Genomic DNA, 24,536 nt, shown 5'->3' on the forward strand with positions numbered 1-24,536 from the left:
GTTATATCGCGGTGTGTCAGCTTAATGTGGGAGGAAAGCCCGAAGTGATGCAGGTCTCAGACGTTTACCACTTCAGTAAAACCCACGAGCACAGGTATGGTGCTAACAAACCTAGAAACATAATCGGGGCAAACCAGGATATAAACCCACAATCATAGGTTTCTGGCATGCCAAAGGGACGCAACTCTGCACAGCGAATCACGGCACCTTAATATTCCAGTCATACTACTGAGGGGGCTTACCAGAAATGGGTTTCACACATTGTACCCACCATGTTGGGAAACGAACCCCAGGTCTTTGGTGAGATGAATCAGCACTTTGACCACTAGGCTACCCCACCACCTCTCCAGAACGTTCCAGCAGCAGGAAGGGTGGTGAAGTGCTCTTAGGGTTTAAGAAAATGTAGATTCATGCACATGAGGATAAACTAAAACAAATTGAGAAGAGCACTTGGGTTATTTCGGTCCTGTCAACATGCCAATCATATGTTCCTCACTAGACCATCTGCTTCTAAACATAACATTTAAACTGCACTTAACAAATTAGGCCATACTTTTGGGGCAGTGAAAGAGCACTTAACACATTTAATAGGCTATACTTCGAGGGGCAGGGTGACTGCAAATAACACATAAGGCCATACTTCTGGAGCAATGTTTCAGTAACCTGACATTAGTAATGAAATGTACGAGTTGAATAGGATCAATACAAGTGAACCCATAAATATTCAAGCCCCGACTATGAAAAACAACAACTGACAGAGCAATGGTTCACCCCATCAGGGACCAATGATATGCATAAAGTCACACATGCAATCAATCCTCCAAAGACATTTGCTATGACAAACACGGAGTACTGTGGACCTACTCTGCCCCAGAGTCCTCACAGGGCTTTGAGTGAGTGAGTGAGTGAGTGAGTGAGTGAGTGAGTGAGTGAGTGAGTGAGTGAGTGTAGTTTATCCCGCAGTCACCAATATTACAGACATAATGACAGCTGGAACATATTTCTACATAGAGTCTGAAGGAGACCAATCAGCTCTGTAACTGGGGATGTCACCGATGTATCCATGCATAGTCTCCACCTTCCGTCATCAGATCTTAATACAGAGAGGTATCATATCAGAGTCAAACATTTCAATTAGATTGAGCAATACCATACCATCTGGAAATGAAAATCTGATTGCAAAATAATATTAGAAGAAGCCTAACTGAACAGTCAAGCGAGTAAAACACAAACACAAAAACTGTGCAAACTATGGTGATACATATTGTCTTGTGACGCGGCCAGGGATGGAACCCCCACCTTTTGCTCTCTTGGTGGACACTCTGCCACTAGACCACAGATATGGTCCAGCACCACATCAAAATGTACAAGACAGTCCAACTGCAGCAACAGCAGCAGCAGCAGCAACAGACTTCATCCCAATTAATCAGTGGGTGGCCGTTACAACATAATGGACCCCCTCTTTAAGTTTGCTTACAAGTGCAGTGATAGGTGTACACTGAAATAATAACAAGTCTTGTTCTATAAATACGTCTGCTATCACGCTTCTGGCAACATGAAGAAGCCAGTGGTTGCAGGCTGCGATGGGTAAAGCCATCCATTCCTCTAAATAGCAAATCTCATCATGAGCTTGAGGTTTGGCAGCACAAGATACGGGAATGTCACTGTAGACAAAACCTGGTCCTTCAATTTAATGCTAATAGTTAGCACATTTTTAATCTGTGTGATGAGAATGAGGATGATTAGCATTGTAAATCACAATTCAGTGTGTGCTGTTATTGGTTTATAACTATGTTCAAATGGGACTGAAGGTTGCACACCTTCTAAACTGAATACAGAATATGACTGAATACTTTTTGATATTACATAAACATATATCCTGCATTTGTTTCCCTCAAAAATGTGGTATTTGGCAGTCCAACATGACATTTTGTTTTTGACTTGTATTCAAGTTGGTTATTACTGGTGGAAACCCATCAGTTTATTTCTCTCTAGGTATTAGTTTATTGTGGAAGCTTATGTCATCAATCAGTATTCATTAACATTGTGTCTGTATTCAAACAATCGAAAAATCTGGTTCATCACAAGCATCAATTCAAATTGAAGTCGCAGACACCCAATACTAACTAACAACCTCAATTTGAAAACGCATATGTTTTTCCTTTATTTTCCAAAAGTGATCTTAATGAAAATCTCACTGAAAGGAAAAGGCATTGATGAGGATGGACAAGATCAAGCAATTAACTTATGACATCATGATTCATACATAAAATGCATGTGATTTCTTCATTGCAACATTTTGCAATCTAATGAACTAAAATGTTCATGAATGAGTTAGTGAATTTGGTTTAACATTATTCCAGTTATATCACGACAAGCCAGCTTATTGTGGTGGGACAGCCCAAAGTGATGAGAAGGTTCATGAAAACCAAAATGACACATGGGAAAGGGTCCCCTCAAGCTTCACACATTCAGAAAAGGCTAACATTTTAGTACACTCAAGGCTCAAACATCAGGTGAACTGAAAACAGCAATATTCTTAGTACCAACAGAGAAACAACACTTCCAAATTAGACATCCACATATTCTTCTCCATGTTGAACTGCCCAAAATAACTAGGAAGTCATGCCACAATTTTAGGGAAAACCTACTCCAGTCTCTTTATTATAAACACATTTACCAATAACAATATCATAACCAAAAATACCACACAAAACAGGAAAGAAGCCATAAATACCCTGTCACCTTGTCTATTTCGCATACAAGTACAGGGTAACCCTGGTGTTTTTTCAATGGAGCTGAACCCTTCAAACGTCAAGAGAGTTTATCCGTGAGAGTTGAGGTAATGATCTCACCATCTGTGGCCTCAACACTAAACTTGTGGTTAGAAGGACACAGCTCAGCATAACAATTTTATTAACATGCACAGCACATGGTGAAGGGGGAGGGGTTAATCAGCTTAAACCACATGGTGCCTTAAAATTGCTACATGCCTTCCATAACACTAAGTATGTTTCCTCTCATTTTCCTATCCCATCAGCACAAACAGTGCTGAAATGTACTGGTATGCAAATATTGGTTACATTTTCTTGTTATGAAAGCCTCTTTATTTCTGGCGAGTGAAAGATATGCTTTGGTCTACACTGAGCTAACAATGTTGCCCTGTATGATGAGATATTTTTTTTTGCAGTTTCCATGGCAACTGTGAAATAACGAGTAAGGCACTGAGTACACCTTGACCCAGATATTGTTTTCAAAATGTTCTGTTTCAAACCAAATATTCTTCATTTGTTTCATAAAAATAGAACAGTGAAATTAGAATTGAAAGAAGTTTCTAGATACAATTTAAATGAACAAGTTAACTGAAGCGAACTTAAAACTGAAACCAGAGAAAACTCACACTTAGCATCAGAAGATAAGATAAGATAAGATAAGATAATATTTATTGCAGAAACGTTCCATTACGGGACAGATGCAATTTTAAAAGACAAGACATTATGATTCATATATACATATATACATATATACAGACATACATAATTTACATTCCTGTAGACACATACAAAAACAAAACAATCAATATTACATATTTGATGATATTATTATACATAAAATGTCAACGGTTGATTATGAATGGGTATTTATTGTTTGAAATTATAGATATGGAAACAAATGCAGTTGATATTGACTGCTTCATTATTTGACAGGATGTAGTGAAATAATTTTTCTTCATGACTATGGACATTTACATTTACATTTTGTCTGGATAATTTTTCAAAGAGTATATTTTTTTCTTGAGTGTGTTTAATACAGTGAAGTAAGTACCGTAGTGTTTTTCGTCATCAATAGTTGAACATGTAGAGCATAGCCTCTGATGTAGTGGGGTTGGTGGCTTTGTATGTCTTCCAAATTCAATATTTAATTTATGGTTACTTAATCTTAGTTTAGAAAAGTGCACTCGATATTTTTTTACTTTACAGTGACTGAGATAGGGTTCTAATTTTATTTCATTTTTAACTATCCTATATGTCCTAAGTTTGTTTCCTGTGCCTCTTGTTGCATTTACATCTTGAAGAGATTCCTTGAAGAGGGAGTTGAATTTAGATTTGATTGTCTCTTTGAATATTGGTGATAGGAAAGCTGAAGTACTCAAATTGTGTTTTCCTAAGAATAGATTGAGCTGGTAAACCCATCCTAATCGTTTTTTAACCAAATAAGTACTTTCTGTAAAAGCGTTCTAAAGTATTATGTTCTTGGAAGAACATACATGGTGATAAAAATTTGCTATTTTGATTAATACTGTGTAGATAAGTGTTTGCAAGAGATATTGTTCATTCTCACGCTGAAACAGAACTGTCAATTAGTCTACCTTCCACCACCAGTTCTTCCCAAAGTCACAAAAAGACTGTCTCATACACCCCAATGTAAAATATTTTCAGATGGATCTGAATACTTGATCCTATCATCGAAGCCACTGATGTTTTCATTTCTCAACTGAAGAAAATTGAAACAGAAAGAGCAGCATCTTAATGTGCCATGTCTACATTTTCCAAAACACATATATCACATCTTGTTAAGAAAAAAAACAATGTTGTTATTTTCTACTTGGTGCCACAATTACAAACATGCCACCAGGATGAATTGGTTTGCCTAAGATCAGAGTCTATAATGAAGGATCGGAAACAAACACCTCACATATCCTTTCTCCTTTTACAACTTTCAGCTCAAAATCAGCAAGAAAATATTATCATGGCAGAAATGGAATGCTAGTTGTGAAATCTTGAGGGTTCCCTCTAAACAATTATAACATGACTTAAAATATATAGTTCCAGATTAGGGCTGGGACGGGTAACTCGCGTACCCGGGTCGGGTGGGTACTGAGTAGGACCCGGGAACCCACAGGACTACTCGGACCCGTGGTTAGTCATGTGATATATAGTTTAATGACAAAAACTATCTAGAACTATATGGTTACACTACAAGTCACCAATGTTCGCATTTCTTTCTGACTATGCACCCATTCCTTCTGACTTTTCATGTGGTTAAATAAAGATATAACTTAAGTCAACTTCAGTATGATCAGATTGTTTAAAACATTATCTGAATACGTTTTGCAAGTGCTGTGGTAAAAAAAATCCCAATCAGACATTTTGTATCTCTTGAGACCTACAGTGGGCACCCGGATAGGGTCGGGTAATAGGGGGGTGGGTACCCGGGTAGTAAATTGGACTCGTCCCAGCCCTATTCCAGATATCTCTTACGGAGCAGTGTGTACCAAAACCAAGACTCCATTAGCCGATCTTGTACTTCCTCATCTTTTCAGCAGAATTTACTCCCTACATTTGTAATGTCATAAGTTAAAACTTTCCCCTCTCACTAAGTGAAATTCAATTGTTTTACTATGGTGTTTTCTTAATTGTTGGGCAGAGGTTTGAGATGAGTGTTGCTTGTACATGTACAGATCTCAACACACGGCTTGATTTAAGGAACTTGATTTAACTTGCACCAGGTCAGGTGCATGTTGACATGAAACCCAGTTGCACCAAGCAAAACCAGGTTGCACACTTGTTCCCTACATTTATCACAGTTAATTCATTGGGTGGTCTGCTACCAGTGTCACATAAATTAATTGCTGTGAGTGAGTGAGTATGGTTTTACGCCGCTTTTAGCAATATTCCAGTAATATTGCGGCAGGAGACACCAGAAATGGGCTTCACACATTGGACCAATGTCAGGAATCGAACCCGGGTCTATAGCGTGACGAGCGAACGCTTTAACCACATGGCTACCCGACCGCCCATAATTGTTGTAAAGCGCAATAGGAACATGTGCAACATAATCTTGAAAGAAAAAAAAAAAGATTGATGACATCAAGCCCGAGAAAGCATGACAAATTACACGTAACACAGAGATAAGTGATGTACCGGTAGTATGGTAAATAATCTTTAGAGGTATTTAGTGAATTCAAAGACTGACTTTGTAAGGATTAGTCAGAGGCAAATTTGAATTTTTTTGCGGACATAAATATTAGGTTGTATATTTCAATAATAGGTTGCACTTGTGCATGTTTTATACAGCTAAATCGAGTCCTGCAACATCAATTCAGCTGGTGGTGTATGTGGGAAGTTAATGATTTTCAAGTGCTCTGTATGTGACTTCAACGTTTCAGCACAGTCCATTGACATTTACTGTGGAATCCCAAACATTTAACGTATTTTATCTCCTCATAAATAATGTTAACAGATAAATTATTCATCAAGATGACATTATGAAATACTTCAATAATTCCTTTGCATCAAAATCTTTGATATTAAAAAACGAATAAATGATTTAAAACATGTCGTTTACGTTAATATGTCGGTCAAAATAAAGTTTGTTATTCTGAAAAATGTTAAACTTGGCCTTACAAAAACTTTTCTCATGTTATCTGAATTACAAAATTTTGAATAAATATTTACGTTCTTGTCATAGTGTCAAATTGTGTCAGTGGTGGGCATTTCATGGCTCGATGACATGCTTGCAACCTGTTCACAGAGCCGGACCCCGATCCATGGTATTTATCCACATACATTTGAATTTCAGACTTTAGTGGCCTCTTTTGTCATGCACTCTCGGAACGTTTGTCGAATGAAGTTTATCTACTAGGTGTTGTCAATCATTTGTAATCTTTTTATAGATTAAATCTGTTATCATACATCGCGCACTGCACATGATGGACTATTTCCAGTGACGATAAAACCCTACCTTGTGGAAAGACTGGATGTACTTAAAGACAACTCAAAACAGTATACAAATGAAAATAGGATCGGTTTAGTACAGTTATTATATAAAACAATGAGAAATCAGGTACGTTGATTTTGTTGGATGGAAAACTTGCAGGGCCATTAACCCCCACCCCCACGATGATTATTATATCAACTTGTACAGGTAGCTATCACTTGTGGCTTAATTCAACCGAGTTGATCTCTATGTACATTAACACATTACCCCATGCATGAAGTCTTTAGAATAAAGGAACAAGCTACATTAAGTATTCAGTTGGCACTGAGAGGTACGTGAACATGATACTTTATATGGATAACATCTTCACCATGTTTCATTCACCTGATGAAGGGGCAAGAAATAGCCCAGAAACACTGTGACAAACAATTAAAAACGTATCATCCATAAAAAGTTTCATGTCGTAATTAACTCCTACTTACCATGCTATATGAAGTGTGGCCTGACATCTCGTATAACATTCAAAGCATACACATACTCTACTGTATCCAAAGGCTAATCATGTACCAGCATCAATATCAAAGGTTACATTTAATTACAGCATGGGGCACTACAGAGAGTTCACTGGGGAAGGCCGGCTGACCTAGAATCCAACTCAAAGTACTCTTTTATCAACCGTCCTTGTCCATTTGTGTTCTTTTTTCTTTTCGTAATCACATATACCTTTGTCCCGGAACAATGACATCAAAGCAGTCTCCATATTCTGTATTTGTTAGTTCATATCTATCTCCCATGGGATCAATGTAAACAAAACGTCAACAATCCTGTCAAACAATAAAACATATAACTGCAACTACAAAAAGCTAAACTTAGAAATAAATTGATTTATTTCATAGCCACCCCAATGACACAAAAAGGTATACCATGATATTTAAAGGGGATCTTTTACTGTTCATGTCATACAGCAACATTGTGTGTGTCATTTATAGGCATAGCTGGCTCAAATTTGACTGATCATAGATACATAAATTTTATTTCAAGTGTCATTGAGGTTTTGTTTGAACTTCTGTCAGTAGGAGTGGTTGGCATGAATACTGGAGTGTGGAGTTAACTTGCTGTTATCAGCACTTCCACATGAAGTGGCAGTTATATCACTCAGGCTTGGATGTAGTATAGCTCACATTCTCCCATGCAATAGTGTTATCCTGGAGGAGGTCAGAGGGTGTGGCAGCTGTCAGAGAGGAGGGGTGTGGTGGGCACAACATACAGTGTTATACACTCTTAAAACTGATCATTGATAAGCCCATACCGACTGTAGATATCTGGAGGAATCAAGCAGACCATGTACGCCATACTGTAACAAATAGTTGTTTACAAATAACATCATGCACTTTCTGTAACCAGAGCCCAGTATTTAGAGCTCAATATTAAAGCAGTTAAGTGGTGCTTTCCATCAGGTGAATGGTCAGAGAAAGTGCAACTGAAATACATTTATGACCATTTTTGTTCACTGCACCTTTATTTGCTCTGCACAAACACACTACTCAATCCTATATTTGCACTGATTCTGAATGAAGATTTTAATCTGCACTATACTTTGCAGTTGTAGAGGGGTTTGTTTACACAATGTGTGTAGTATTCACATGCAGCATAATGTATTGTCTAGAATGATGTATGAAGAATAATATAGCTGTAGTTATATACTTACACATCAACATACAAACGTACACATTCCGACTCACAACAAAGCATAGCACTTACAACATCTGTACATGCATGCTCATAGGTGAAATGTAATCAATGAACATGACAACAATTTAACAGTGTACATGTGTAATTCACTAACCCCTAAAGATGAGCCCACCCCTGAGCTATAACTTGTGGTCCCTGCTAATCCAGGCAAAGAACTTGTTGATCCTGATCGCGAACTGTATCCTGAACCAAGTCCAGAACTGGATCCCAGAGCTGAACTGGACCCCAGGGCAGAACCGGACCCAAGAGCTGAGCTGGACCCAAGAGCTGAGCTGGACCCAAGACCTGACAACAGACCTGAACTAGATCCGAGTCCGGAGCTGTACGGACTGCTGTAGGAGCTCCCATAGGAACCTCCATATAGTCCGCTGGAATATCCAGGTGTGGATGTAGAGGAGTAACTGGGCGAGAAAGGTGTACTTGAAAAACTGGACAGTCCACTCAAACTGCTGCTGGGAAGTCCACCCAGGCCGTAACGGTAGGATCCATACGACATGGTGCTGTTGGGAAAGTTTCACCAAAGTGAGCAAAACTTCGAAAACACGGACTGGAGGTGAGTTACTCCTGGTTGGAAACACAATTCTATCCGATGCTGAGGCAGATATCCATAACCTTGAACACTGGCAGTAATCCACAGTTCCTCATAAACATGGTGAGAAATCTTTTCTGGTAGAAGTGTTGAAGTTTACACATTCGGAGTACCCCAGTCTGAGAGAGCAGACATGAAAAGTCAGTTATGGCTGCTGGTAATGGCTACTACAGCTAGCAGACGTCACTGAGACAGTGTGGCAGAACATCAGAGGGAGGGAATCCCACAGATAGCACCAGCCTACATTGATGAAAGGGAAACCAGTGGGGGCAACACAGAATGGCAACCTCCAGAAGTCATCATCATCAAAACTCTGAGCAAAAGGGAAAGTTTCTGGCTATCCCACTATCATACAGAGGGACATGATGACTTGTACACTTGACCCTTACTCCCTTACTAACTCCAGCTATGACCAAGAAATGGGACTGAAATCCAATCTGTACAACTCAACTGATCACAGATTATCTTTCCACGTCAGTACACAGGGTAGACAGAAAATCTGACTATAAATATCTTCTTCCTGGCTGGGAGGCCACCCTACACCCCCACAAAAGTAGGCAGGCCCAGATAATTGATATGCTGCAGCCTTAGCTGAACCAAACAGAGCAGGCAGCGAGAGGGGAGATATTGGAAGCAGACGTGTGCCTTTCCTTTATCTTCTACCTATGTTCAATATGTCTGCTAGGTCAAGCCAGTAACAAGGTCAAATACTTCTGACATGGGACAAACACTTGAGGGAAATTGCTGTTTGAAACTCAATCAAGCGACCTTATGTATGTTGTGATAAATAATGTTTGGTGAACTCTACACTTGAGTTATGAGTGGCAGGAGCCATAGAAGCTTACAAGTCTACAGCTTAACCTAATCTTCCTCATTATACCATCATAGGTAAAAATAATCACCCCATTATAACAACTATCAATAATTACACTTCTGTCCCAACTTTCACATTTACAATGAATTTACAGAGACTACTTGGTAAACATAAGAACGTGATTTCTATGATGTTAGCAGCTTTGTTCGGAAGGATAGAAGCATGCATATCAAAATGTCAACACGGGATCCATGGTTGATGTGTCTATCCTTTCACCAGTAAGAGATCACTTTCACTGCCTACAGTGAGGACCAGATCAATCAAATTGAGTGTCCACACAATACCGATCTGTGTTGGCATAGGTATCTACTTGACTTACACCACAGTTGACACTGGTCATCCGTGGCAAATGTTTAGCCTTTGAACAGGTGAGTTTAGCAATACAATACCTCCAATGGTAGGACAAATAGATCCACCAAATTACTTTTGTCATGTTCTGAATAATGCAATACAAGTGGCAGCTCAATCACATTCCAGGCCATTCCATACAAGACACTGTGAGATCTTAGAGCTAGACGCTATTGTAAAATATCCAATATGTTAAATATTAAACATATGAGAAATCAAGTCACTCAAAATATCTAGACACAAGATATGATTGACATGTGACATCAAATAGATAAACCTTACATACATTTTATTACCTACACTAGGGATCATACATAATTTTCATAACTTACAACCTTACACTTCATCTCCCAAACTATGAGACACACATAGCAATTGAAATTAGCCTTTTCTCTAAAAGTCAAAATTGCAAAGTTCATTGAAAAATAACATTATTTCCGACAAATATAGCTCACTTATATCCTCCATATTTTTTAAAACCTCTAAGCTATTAAATATGAAATAAGTAGGAGCTACACACTGCACACTGATCCATTGACCAGGGTAATAATGCTTGTGCAATATAAGTACACACATTACTATCATTATCCAGGGGAAGTGAGTACAGCCATTACTTGAGTCAGCACCGGACACCCATTGTTTGATAGCATGAACAACCATCCATGATGTAAAGGTAGAAGGACAAAATCAACAGGCAGTGTTCGACACCAACACTGGTCTGAGGGACCAGTAAAATTAAATATATTTAGATCCGGTAGTCTGGTGTTATTTTGTGACAGTACAAACACTGTCAGTACAAAGATTGGTCAGTACAACAGGCAATTATATAATGGCCAACAATTTAACAGCATATCTGAAGCCATCGTCCACACACTACACACCGACAAACATTCCATCGCAAGACCATATTACCCAGTGGATGTTAAATGCATGCTCCCTCACAGATGGAGGACGTTTTGAGTGAGAGTGAGCAGATTGGCATTTCCCCTCCCACTACTATTACGTACAATAGGATATACATGTGTTACACAAGTCCTATCAAACAGCACTGACAACATATACTTCAGGAAGCAGGCGATCACAGGGGAACAGCTAGCAAGTGCAACGTCCTCCTCTTTTTTCTATTAGGCAACCCTGCTGTTGTCAGTGACAATAGCTTCATATTAGACATCATCAATCTATCAGTAACCCCAGAAAAAGAAGCTGGACAGTAGAACCAAAACAGGGGGATCATTGGTATGTTTGCTTGTTGCATAACGTGCTGCTCTGCAAAATTCTAGCGATAAGACTGTAGCTGATAAATATTCAAATATTCAGACAAACCAGTGTGTGATGTCATGAGCAATGTTCCATGTCTAAATCCTTACAAGATGAAATAAATCTTGCAGAAATAGTTTTGAGACACTCCCTCCTCGTCCTCCTCCTCCCACAGCATCAGGGTCTAACAGTGAGCGCATGAGTGTGTTCTGTGTCTGCTCCTAGTCAAGGGTTTACATATAACCCCACAGAGAGACAAGGCAGCCACACCTGAATTATAACAGGTACAATACCTGGCCACAGCGCTGACTGACACTATCTCCTGCAAGGGAGTCAAGTGCTTGTTCTAACAAGGGAAATCCCTGATGCAATTTAACACCTGCTGTAACAGATTCAAAAATGGTGCAACATGTTTTATTTTCAGCTTAAACATACACTACTAGTGAGTGAGTTGGGTTTAACGCCACTTTTAACAATATTCCAGTTATATCGTGGCGTCATACACTACTAACCACTTGTGATGGAATCTGGAAAATATCATGAGAAGTATTGCCTACAGATACCAAAATGATACAAACAATGTAGACAGAAATATTGCTTCAACCTGCGCACAAGAATTATGTAAACATTATTAAAGTTAGAATCATACAAATCATTTTTCTAAAGGAAGAGAAAATGAATATAATATGCTTGATTGTGACTCGAGGATCACCGCCTCCTTCATTTTGTACTGGGACAGTAGCTGCGGAAAGTGTAACTCATCATGGAACAAGTGAGCATGGTTTCATGCAGGATGATAACGACTTCAGTTACATCGAACCATGTGCATTAATAATAAAGGGTACAAGATTATAGTCACATGACCATCCAATATCCACACTTGTCATAACCACCCAATCCCCCAACTGGTCTTATAACCACCCAATCCCCCTACTAGCCACAACCACCCAATCCCCCTACTAGCCACAACCACCCAATCTCCCTACTAGCCACATAATCCCCTAATCCCCTAATAGTGGGCTGATAACAAGCAAGGGTACAGGGTAAACATAGCCAGCAAGGGTGAGAGCTCCTACTCTGGCCAGCTGTCCCTGGAAACTTGACACTGAAACTGTAATCCTATCAGCAGGGTTAGTCTATCTTCCAGACCCCAGTGCACTGCCTATATGTACTCATCCTCTTTTCAGGTCTAGGAAATCCAACTTGGGAGTTCCACAACACTCATGAGTTTCCTTATATAATTATTGTTATTTAACCTTCAACACAACTGTATTTTGGGGACCATATTTTCGTCTACACAGTGTCAGAAAGAAAAGATGTACAACACCACAAACAAAACAAAAACCAGAAACGATAAGCGTGAGGTTGACTTTCCCACACCTGTCTATAGATCTGCTACTCTACAACCCTGGAAACAAGAGACAACTAAAGCATATTACAAAACAACTCACTCCCACACAAAGATTGGTCTCATTACACATACAACATAAGCAGCTTAATGCTAATCAAGTTCAGCACACCTACAACATGACATCCACATGTCACAAATTCCCTTCTAACCACACATCTACTGTTGTTCCCCTCTTGGCAACTATACATAACTGTTACGAAGATCAGAGCTTACAAAACAATGTAGCACAGGACCTATATCGGCCTTCCTGGCGGCGATATGTTTGCCAAGATGTCCGCTTCATGTCAAGCAGGCATTAGTCTTATACATTACGTCTCACTCCAATGGGTGATTAACACGCCAAGGCTTGCCTCATTTGTAAGCCATTGTGATCATGAAGTTACACCAACAGTTCACCATAACAGTTCCGACTAGGATTAGCTGTAGAAAAGTGTCAAACACAAATTGGAACTGTTCCTATAATCTGTCTACCAGAACAGAGAGAATAAATTAAAAAAAGGAGTCAAACTCAATTATAGAATGATTGGGCATGACTAGATTGTCTCAGCTCCGGAAATTAAGCATTGTTCTGGGCATTTTGAATTGTATTTTGTAGATATATATTTTTATATAAGATTACAATATTTCTGGGACTAAATGTTTTTCTTCTGTTCTTATAGCAAGGGTTAAGCCTTCATTTTACACACTGTAGTCAGTGACTTCTGACAAGTCAATAAAGTTTATGTGTAGGTCACACTAGTAAGAATATGTACAGTTCTTCAACATGTTCTATCTGGCATGGTATGAGTGGGTGAGTAAGTTTGGTTTAAAGCAGCTTTGAACAGTGTTTCAGTTATATCATGGTACATCAGCTTGCAAGGGAGGAAAGCAGGTTGGTAATTTAACACTTTGGTTGAAGCTGTGTGTGCACGTCCGTCCCCTCGTACTAGTCCAGACAAATGCCAATTTCATAGGGCTAACCCACTGAGATACCATGCCACAGTTTAACATGAATACACCACTCAGACACAGTATACAGACTCTGAGATGACCAGTCCTTGTTTAAGGCTGAGCGCCAGGCAGGTAAACAAGAATATCCTTTAACGTCTTTTGGTATGACATGCCCGGGGATGGAACCCACGACCTTCCACTTTCCAGGCAGACGCTCTATCCACTGGACCACAGAGTCTTATCTCACATGGTATGAGTGGGGGAGTGAGTTTGGTTGTTTGCTGCTTTGAAATGTATTTCAGTTGTATCATGATCTGTCAGCTTGACGTGGGAGGAAAGCAGGTTATTTACCACTTTGGTGAAAGCCATGAGCCTAGGTATAGTGCTGACAAACCAGAACAATAATAAGGGTAAATCTGGGACTCAGCTTGGTATGTCACAACTCAGGGAACGGTAGATGGTAACATGTGATAATACATGAGGCTAAACAACCAGGCGACAGGTCAGATAGGCCCTGAGACTGAAAAGTCATAGGACTTATTAATTAGTTTAGCAAGTCAGAGCTGTCTTATCATGAATCCATGACTAAGCATTTTTTTACCCCCTGTACATTGTTTACAGCATAAAAACTAAATTCTTCCCCATCATACTCCGACGGACGATTTTCGGTTACAGCAATACAGTTCCCTAATAATGGCGTAAGTCATCCCATTCCTTGTTCAACACATCACTACAGTAATGTGTATAATATTGTTAATTTCCATATTAAGGGCATACAGAAAGAAAACACTAACACCACTCAAAGGTGTAGTTTTGACACCAAAGTATTTATGAGTTTAAAAAAAACAGATTACTTGGTAAAATAATAACAAACCCACAAGTGTGTATATTATACTTTAAAATGTTTAGCAGGGATGTTTGTGTGCCAAGGTATGGACTGATTACTTGGAAATGCTATACGAATAGATTTGACACTGCCATGGAAATGACCAAATCAAGTTTTCATGTTAATAATATCAAGCTTATTTACCATGCTTGTCCTTTGTGTTTTGTAAAAGTCTGTACCCCTTTGAAAAGTTAAGTAGTGTATTCATGACAAGAACTTGTAACCTTTATTATAACAAAATATATTTGAGAAGGTTATATGATAACTATATGAATAGACAAATGTGATTTACAATACACAAGTAGATGTTCTAGAAGGCTGGTGTCAAGTATGATTTGTATGTTCAATGAGAGGCTGGAATCTGAGATATGGCGCTAGGGAAAGAATGTTACCGTATATCGCTGTGTATAAGGCGACCCCACGTATAAGACGACCCCCCTGTACACGCCTGAAAAATCAACCCAAAATCCTATACTCCGTGTATAAGGCGACCGGGAATGAAACACATCACAAGTCTGACTGATATAGAAGATTTAATGTGCGCTTTCCGACTGTAGCTTATTTCGCACACGGACATCACAAGTTAGTTAGTTAGTTACTTTGGAGATTTAACGTGCGCTTTCCGACTGATGCGTATTTCGCACACATCACAAGTGCGCACACAAACCTTATATATGCAATAAAAATATGTTTATCTTGCGTTGTTTTTTTTCTACAATGATAGGTCGCGTGTGTAACTCCAGCACACGACGCCATTTTGTGTTTACACGGTACGACACCAAATTGGTGCCCGTAAAATAAAATTCATTTATGAAGTAATAACATATAAGAGACAATGGTGAGTAATTTAATCGCCAATTAACTATGTTGTAACTAACTAGGCTTATGTTTGCTTCACAACAGCATGTTTATTCCACAATCACTTGTACACACCGTCTCCAACACTTGTTAATACAACTGTAAAAACAGCGGGAATTGATTTCAGCTTCACCGGTTATCACATGTTAGGTCACATGTGCAATATGCAAATGCTTACCGGTACTTCCAGCTCTCTGCTCACGGATGTTGATTGTTTTACCGTGTCAGGTGGTTTGTCAATCTGCATCGAGGCGAGGGTCATTTCAACTTTATTTGCAGAAATTATTAAACTTTATTCAAGGAAAAGAGATACAAATCATGTTTATGTATGGAAATAGTTATTGGAACAGTTATTTAGGACGAAATGCGAAGTTTTATTGTCAAATGCTGGGCTGGCTATCGGACGCCGGTTGACATCGCCAGTGGAAAAAAATGTGAGATCTTCGACTCCGTGTATAAGATGACCCCCCTTCTTAGCCCCCTCATTTTAGGTACGAAAAACTCGCCTTATACACAGCGATATACGGTACTTGTTACATTGGGAAGGTCCCTGTCACACAATTGGAACATAACCAGTTACAAACTTTCTTATGAGACCGGAAGATACTCTAACACTCCATCAGTAGAAAGCATATTTTCCTATTGTAAACCTTTCAAAATAGAAGACAAAGGACATTTTCTGTTGAGATGGCCTTTTTGCATAGATCTGTGACTGGAACTGCTCTCACTATCTGCCTTAGCTATGATTCCAATATCACATAAAGTACTTTTAAATCCACCAGCACCTTTTGTAAAAATTATCTCCTCTTTCATTTACAAAACATTCATGCAAAGAAGGTATGCATCTCCACTCTTGGCCTTAAAATAGTGATATTTCTGTTACGGAACCATTAGGCTTCATAACTCGCCATGTTCAAGCTTTGTACCCTGCCCCCTGTGGATGTTTATGTCCAATAAAGTCTTCTTCTACTTGTGTGGTAAATTGTTTACTTTCTTCATAGTTCATGCTTAAAATAAAAATGCAAAGTAGTGTAATTAAATTTGAATTTCATTTTGAAATGTGAGGCTTGTACCATTTGAGGGTAGTATGTATGTAGCATTCTACTGCCACATGATATGCCTGGGATGTCTTGCTGAGTGATACCGCCAAGCTGAACTTCAGCATTCCTTAACATATGCCACCACAATATTAAAGCCCTTGAGCCCTGAACACCTGTCTGTTTGGCAGTGTTCTATTACCCTCAGTGCAACCGTACAGAAATAGCCCCTGTATTGCCTCTAGTGGTCTCCAATCCTCTAGCTCTGCCTGCTCCCCCCCCCCCCCCCCCCCCCCTGGCTTTGTACAACTGTTGTGGTCATTTCATCCCTGGCCAATCTTAAGACCCCCCACAACCTCCTGTTCAGCCCCCCTCTCCAGACATCTGGCTATGTATCTGTAGTCACTTCATCCATGGCCATTCTTAGTGCCCCCTTGTCTAGGTCCCCATCCCCAGGTATCTGACTAGGTGTATCTGTAGTCACTTCATCCATGGCCATTCTTAGTGCCCCACCCCCTTGTCTAGGTCCCCATCCCCAGGTATCTGACTAGGTGTATCTGTAGTCACTTCATCCATGGCCATTCTTAGTGCCCCACCCCCTTGTCTAGGTCCCCATCCCCAGGTATCTGACTAGGTGTATCTGTAGTCACTTCATCCATGGCCATTCTTAGTGCCCCACCCCCTTGTCTAGGTCCCCATCCCCAGGTATCTGACTAGGTGTATCTGTGGTCACTTCATCCATGGCCATTCTTAGTGCCCCACCCCCTTGTCTAGGTCCCCATCCCCAGGTATCTGACTAGGTGTATCTGTGGTCACTTCATCCATGGCCATTCTTACTGCCCCACCCCCTTGTCTAGGTCCCCATCCCCAGGTATCTGACTAGGTGTATCTGTGGTCACTTCATCCATGGCCATTCTTACTGCCCCACCCCCTTGTCCAAGCCCCCATCCCCAGGTATCTGACTAGGTGTATCTGTGGTCACTTCATCCATGGCCATTCTTACTGCCCAACCCCCTTGTCTAGGTCCCCATCCCCAGGTATCTGACTAGGTGTATCTGTGGTCACTTCACCCCTGACCACCCTGCCCAATCTTCAGTTTGTTGGCATTATTAGTTTACATTAATCACTGCTGGACCTCCAAACATTCTACAGTGGTATGATAGACTGGGTGAAGGTTTCTATCTTATTAGCTGATGAGTGCCCCGAGCTGGAGTTGTCTATAGTACTGCATAACAGCATCATTGACCTCATCTGGAGAAGCACCAGAATCAAATGGCCAAATGGCAGCATCACTATATTGCCTTCAACTGAATTCTTAATTAGTCCTTTTTAACTTTGAAAAACAGACTGCAGAGTCATAAGATATTCTACTATCCAAACAAACCTTCACTAAAGTACAATACCATTCCAAACAAACATACCTGCAATGTAATGACAACTCAAAGCTTTGGTTGTTTACATAATAATTGTAGCACACACTATTTGAAGTCAAGTCTGTCCATTAACATCACAAAAGGTACCACTGAAACCAGTGGTGATTTTCCCAACTGAATGCATGTTCCAACTGTTCCAAAGACTTAACCAAGTCTAGAAATATGACTTTGATCCAAAATATATTTGCATACTAGGTTTACACTGATAAAAATCTCTTCTACAAGTCCACAAGAGCACACCGCCTACCTGATCCAGACAACAATAAAACTGCTTTTTCTTTCAAAATTACATTTATGTTGAAATAGAGCCTCACCCAAGTCAAGGAGGCAGCAGAAGCACATGGCCAAGGTAGCAGTGTAGAAGCAGCCCTGATTTATGCTGGCAAGACCTACTGACAACGTATGCAGCACTCATTTCCCCATTACCTGGTCAGTTCAGAGCTTGCTCTCCACTTTTTACATAGCTGAGAAATGTACTGGAGGCACCTCACTGAGGCCCAGGTAGCTCATTATCATAAACCTCGGGGTAACTGGGACTGCCCTGTTATCTGCTCGATGTAATCACTGCATTAGTCATGCTAGGGCTAATACACACCAGGGGCGAGGGAGCTCCGGCACACTGCTCATCACAAGTCAGAGATGGCACAGAAGTGGCAGGTCAATGATGAATAAGTTTATAGACATCAGTTCTCGAATATTTGATTCAAAGAATCAGCCAGAAAAATCAGTTTATCGAAAAGTTATTTCAGCAATAGAATAATACATGAAACAGACTCTGGATAGAAATGGAATTTCAAATCAACAGCATTAGAAATTGGCACTAGTCCTATTGTCCTTGCCAAACTGCCCAATTGTTGAGGTATCCTAAGGACTAATAGAAATTTGCCATTATTAAGGGCTTTGATATATGTTACTTTACTTTCTATCACTGATCAAGATCTAAAATGTACACTTGTTCTGCAAAAGTGGTTCTCTGGGACTTCACTATCATGTGTTGTGTTTGACACTGTAAGCCATAGTGAGTGAGAAATAATTGAATGTTGCATTGGCAACACCTTGACCATATGGGATGTATAGTCAGTGAATGAGTTTAAGGATGATTGTACAACATTTCTGCCACATCACAGTGCATTAGCATGATGTGGGAGGAAAGCCCATTGATGCAGGCCATAGATGTTATCACTATAATGAGGCCCACTACAAGCACAGGAATGGTTCTGAGAGTGAGGGATGATTGCTTAATGCTGCTTCAGCAATTCTGCAGTGTCTTACATAGATCATATAAGAATACAGGAGTCTAAGACAGTAGCATGCCTGACCTACTCTCCACCAACTTGCATCAGCCCATGAATCAGCCTGTTTATGGTCCATTCCCACCATATCTTCATCAGTTAAGGTAGCATCCCATCTGTCTGCTACAGACATTACTGCCACCTTTTCACACTCACACGCATCACCAATAAGTTTCAACATTCTATTAGGGCTCCACAAATAAGCTAGTCCAAACGCCAATATTCAGGGCCAGATACTCTAAAGTCATGAATGTCTGACCAGCTGGTCATTTTTGAATGGAATGAAAAGACAGCTATAGACAGAATGTTTGTGACATAAAGGTTGCACCATAAGTGTGTTTGTATAAAACATTTTGTCGTTGCATCATCTCCTGTGGTACTGGTCCTGTTGGCTATCAAACACTGTCTATGCTACCATTATAATCAGGAAGAACTAGTATGTCTACCGGTCAAGAAGATTGCCACAATTGTTATCAAGCCAAAGGAAAACAACATTTGGGATTATTTCAATGATTTAAAAAATAGGCTATTCAAGTTCCTTGAAGAAACAAAACGTAAAAGTCATACTTATCAGATGTTACAAGACTAAGGTCAGCACGATGAATTAAACTTGACCATAATTATCTAAAATTTCTATATCCTAAAGAATGCCATTGGAAATCCTGGACATAATTTTGAAAATTGAGTAAATATCAAAACAAAAGAATTGTAATGTGTGACCGCATGTTTATGCTGATGTGAGCAATATTCCAGCAGTAATCCAATCTGAATCAGGCAAACACGTTGTGTCAGCCATGATCAACATTGTTGGGGCACACCAACACACAATCAGCCAGATCAGAGACTGTAACCATCCAATCCTCAAAAAACAGCTTTTACAAGAAAGGGGAAGCTATTCTGCCCTCGGATCCCTGCCAGGTATTTTGCCGAGTAGGCAAGTATGTGTTTTCAACAAGAAACCAGGAACAGTTAGTGTACACTAGTTGGCAGGCCACCAGGACGGAATAGGGTTAAGTAAGGGCAACAGTCACGTTTACAAAGCTAGCAATTGGACTTTACAGCATACAGCAATCCACAGTGCTATTCTTCTGCCAGTGCTGAGAGAAGGGTTGACAATTGTTTGGCACAAGATTATGCTCTGGGAATTCCCAGTATTTGATGTAATAAATATTCTTCTTCTTCAAGTGCCTCCTGTGTATGTTTCTGGCATAAGACAAGCTCAATCACAGGTCCTGTTTCCCCTCGTCGGACTGAGTGTGAGGTGAGTGAATGTTGTTTTACGACAGTCAACAAAATTCCACCTATATAATGGCCGTCTGCAAAGAATCAAGTCTGAACAAGGCAAATGACTAATGTAACAATGACACATAATCAGCCCAGTCAAACAGCAATCCAATGTAGTCACTCTTACGTCCGGTACTGACATCCTTGGGACATATTCAAATACATCAATTCAATCTTCAGGGTTAGATATGGCTAGTAAGGTGCTCCCCATGTTGGAGAGAGGGTGGGTCTCTCCCTGTTGAGGGGAGTGAGGATCTCCCCGTCTGGGTGAGTGAGGTGCTCCCCTTGTAAGAATGAGTAAGGAACTCATATTGTAGTATCCCGTAGTCTTGATTGGATCACATGAGTGAGTAAATGCTCTGTTCAACAGGGCTTCAAAAGGGGGTGAGGCAAGGTCAAGGATAGGCAGGTCAACCACTTCGATGAATCCCATATGTACAGGCAATGTGCTCACAAATCCAACCTCCTGGCTTGCCAGCCAAAGGACACCAATCTGCACAGTATGTTAAGTGACAAACTTGGCCACCCGTGTCCCTGAGACGGACAAATAATGAAAATGGGATGAATATGAATGTGTAAGATGCAGCCGGGTGCAGTTATAACTTAGAGATACATAAAAGCAAGTTTTCTTGTGTCCTGCATGAGATAGTGTGTGTCAGCACTGCTCCGCACCAACAGGGGATGTTTCCAATTCAGGAAGGGCACAACAGACCTTCCAACATTGTTCTCTATCCAAGCAGCATCCCAGTGGATTTGGTCAAGCCACATGGGTATGATGCTGGTCATTTGCAGTGAACGTGAACCTACAACTAAACAGCCCTCCATCATCATGCTTCTGTTCATCAAGGTGGGCCGTGAGTAGCCCTAACATGGCAGGACATACCAGGCACTGTAGTGATGTGGGGACTGAACCCAGTCATCCTGCATTGTGAGCAAGCCCACCAACCACTGGGCTACCTGCAGAAATAAGACAAGGAAAAGTGGAAACATCACTCACCTCATCCTTCTTCTCTTCTTCTGGCTTGTTCTCTTTCCCCTTCTCATCCTCGTCATCCTGCAAGAGAGATGATGTGTGAGCATTCCAAGGGAGATAATACACAGGTAATTCAGACTATTAAGACCTTATTTTTAGGTCCAAGTCCCCCTTTAAGCTCTACCACCACCACAACCACTGGGACTTTGTATGACTTCAACAACACGATTTGAGAACCAATACAAATTTATCTTTGAGGAAATGTTCAAAGGAAATAAATCAATATTTCAGGATATTACTAATTGCTCTAATAAAGAGAGATTATAAACAAGGATACTCATTCCGGAACGAAATCACTGAAAGAATGTTGTCATAAACCTGGGACTGCAATATCCCAACTATATCAAAGGGGCCTGTGAATAATGAAGTCTGGACTAGAGAAAAAGTGGTTGACGACAAGATCAATGATCCACACCATGAGGGTGTTCATGCTACACCACCCCATTCCTTTGGCTCTTACACCTAGTACAGGGTAATGGTGGTTTAATGTCACATTAAAGAATATTGCACCTATTTAGAAATGTGCTTACACATGCGTTTTGCTGCTTGTACTAGATTCTAATAGTGCTAGCCTACTGAGATACCATGCTGTTGTTAAACAAGGATAAGTCACTCAGACACAGTACACAGACTGAGCCAACCAGTCCTTGATTTAGCTCCTCAATGCCAAAGCCAGGCATGGTTGCAACAAGTACTAACTTTCAATGTTTTTCGGCATGCTGTGGCCACCGACCACAAGCCCTATCCACCAGACCACAGAGGCACACATGTGCTATTAGTGACAAAGACTCTCCTAGAATCCTCAGTCTTAATGTTGGTATATGAAATATAAACTCAGGGTGCATGTGCTTACATCTGGTGTGTAGGTGACAATGCCGGTGGAGCGTCTCTCTCTCCGCGCCCTCCGCTTCTGTAAGGCTGAGCTTTCCTTCTTCTCTTCGTGATCTGCTACAAACCATTAGACAATACCAGTCAGCACCGGCAGAACACATACACTGGCTCAGGAACAATTAACAAACTCCCGAAAGGAAAGGTCTTATAATGTTTGTTTTCTGGTCAAATTGACATTATTATTGTCAAGTAAAATGTTGTAACCTTTCATCAAGAGTTCCTTAATTTCTCCTGAAATATCAGCCTTTTCTTTGAATTATGTCTTTGAGCATTACCTGGAGCAGTGATGAAATTCCTGAGCAATTACCTATGCTGTTAGGCAGGAATTGGAAAATTGATCTCTCAAAAAGTTGTTTTGATTGGAAAAATATAATTACAAATTGCATAATGAAATAAAATCAATAAATCATCAAACTTATGAAACATATACATTCTGACAACTTTTCTTCAAGACATTGTTCATGTTTGAAAATAACATCAGACAGCAATTCAAACATCTTTTCTTTAAGATAGATAATTTGTATTTGACAACCAAAATACATACTAGAATTTATTCAAACAAGTAAACAATTCTTCTTCATGACAGATTGTGATGGAAAATCAAACAAGAAATCAGAAATCCTATTTCTTGACACACAATAAACAACGGACAACAATGAGAATGCTAAACAGTGAACAATTCAAAACAAAATTCTGAAACTTTTCAAAGAACTGAGTAACTACGGACACAGAAAGCAGTGACATGGTCTGGCCTGACTTTAAGGAACAATTAGCATGCACATGAGGCAGGTGTGGATGGGTGGGGTCAAACTTCCTGTCAGGTAACTCAAGAAAGTACATGCTTTTTTCAGAGATTTGTTGATTTTACAAAGCTAAAGTCTTGTGTACAAACATAAGAACAAGTTTCAGCTCTATTCTAAGAAACCTCATACTTACATTAAGTCATATTTTCCCATAAAAGTGAATGACATACTAGAGAAAAATGCCTCAAAGCTGTAAATATTATTGTATAGAATTATTATGCAAGTAATTTACGAAATATTCTACAGAACCAAACTATTCAAAAGAACAAAAATTGAAATGTAATACAGAAAAAGGTCTAGAGCATTCAAGTGAGGAGGTGCATTTTTCATGTCATGGGAGGATTATCTGTATTTTTCTTGTATTTTTCTTTTGAAATTTAAGAAGCATTTTCTTTTTCAAAATGTCATTTTTGCCACTCATATTTAAATAATTAATTCACCCTACATAAAAATTTAAATTATTAATTTTTATTGTCACAAATGAAAAAGAATTACAAGCACCTCTCTCACATCTAGACCATTAACAAAGGAAGGAGGGAAGGAATACCATGCACACACCTTTCTTACTTTCATCTTTCTTGGGTTCTTCTCTGGCAGTCTTCTGTTCTTCCTCTCGAGAGGAAACTTCTCCGTTACGTAACCGACTTCGATAAGAGGATGTGCGTGCTAGACCGGAACTGCCTGTTAGACTAGTTGTAGTGTTGGTGTCAGACGTTGATAGGGCGTTGCGCTGACTGCGAGGTATGTAAGCTGCTGTGAGGGGAAGAGGGTGTAGGTCATTGTGATGTAGTGAAGGGGGAGGAGGTTTTAGTTACTGTACACAATTAGTCAGGTGCATTATGGTGATCTGCCTGCAGGGGGAGAAAGGCCTGGCATTTCCACAAATCTAGTTATGTTTTATGGCAATAATATACATAAAACATTGGATTTTCATCCCTCCCAATGTCATCTTGTTGTTTTTACAGGTCCTTCTTTATGTAGACTTACCTCAAGGTAGGAACTTTCTGAACACTATCCCTCTGTCGCAGGGATATGTTAATGTTACTAATATTTCAGTGGAATTGAATATGCAACCTTCGTATTTGTAGCCTCGTGAGTGAACCACTCGTCATCAAAGGCGCCTCAATTTGCTGTGCAG

At 39.9% G+C, this 24,536-nt stretch overlaps 1 protein-coding gene across 18 annotated transcripts in view; it reads right to left on the minus strand.

Annotated features, from left to right (window-relative positions):
* Window positions 1–24,536, minus strand: part of LOC124110875 (protein phosphatase 1 regulatory subunit 12A-like) — a 128,362-nt gene that overhangs the window by 21,009 nt on the left and 82,817 nt on the right. For 12 of the 18 annotated variants that reach the window (XM_046470464.2, XM_046470455.2, XM_046470423.2 and 9 more), the window contains 4 exons: window positions 23,957–24,151; window positions 22,558–22,652; window positions 21,669–21,725; window positions 8,030–8,074 (listed from right to left, as the gene is read on the minus strand). In XM_046470464.2, coding sequence (XP_046326420.2) covers window positions 8,030–8,074; window positions 21,669–21,725; window positions 22,558–22,652; window positions 23,957–24,151 — 392 coding nt within the window. The remainder of the gene's footprint in view (window positions 1–8,029; window positions 8,075–21,668; window positions 21,726–22,557; window positions 22,653–23,956; window positions 24,152–24,536) is intronic. The other 6 variants (XM_046470414.2, XM_046470400.2, XM_046470363.2 and 3 more) reach the window with 5 other exon arrangements.

The sequence above is a fragment of the Haliotis rufescens genome, unplaced genomic scaffold, assembly GCF_023055435.1.
Source record: "Haliotis rufescens isolate VD_foot unplaced genomic scaffold, xgHalRufe1.0.p SCAF_5, whole genome shotgun sequence".
Taxonomy (NCBI): Eukaryota; Metazoa; Mollusca; class Gastropoda; order Lepetellida; family Haliotidae; genus Haliotis; species Haliotis rufescens.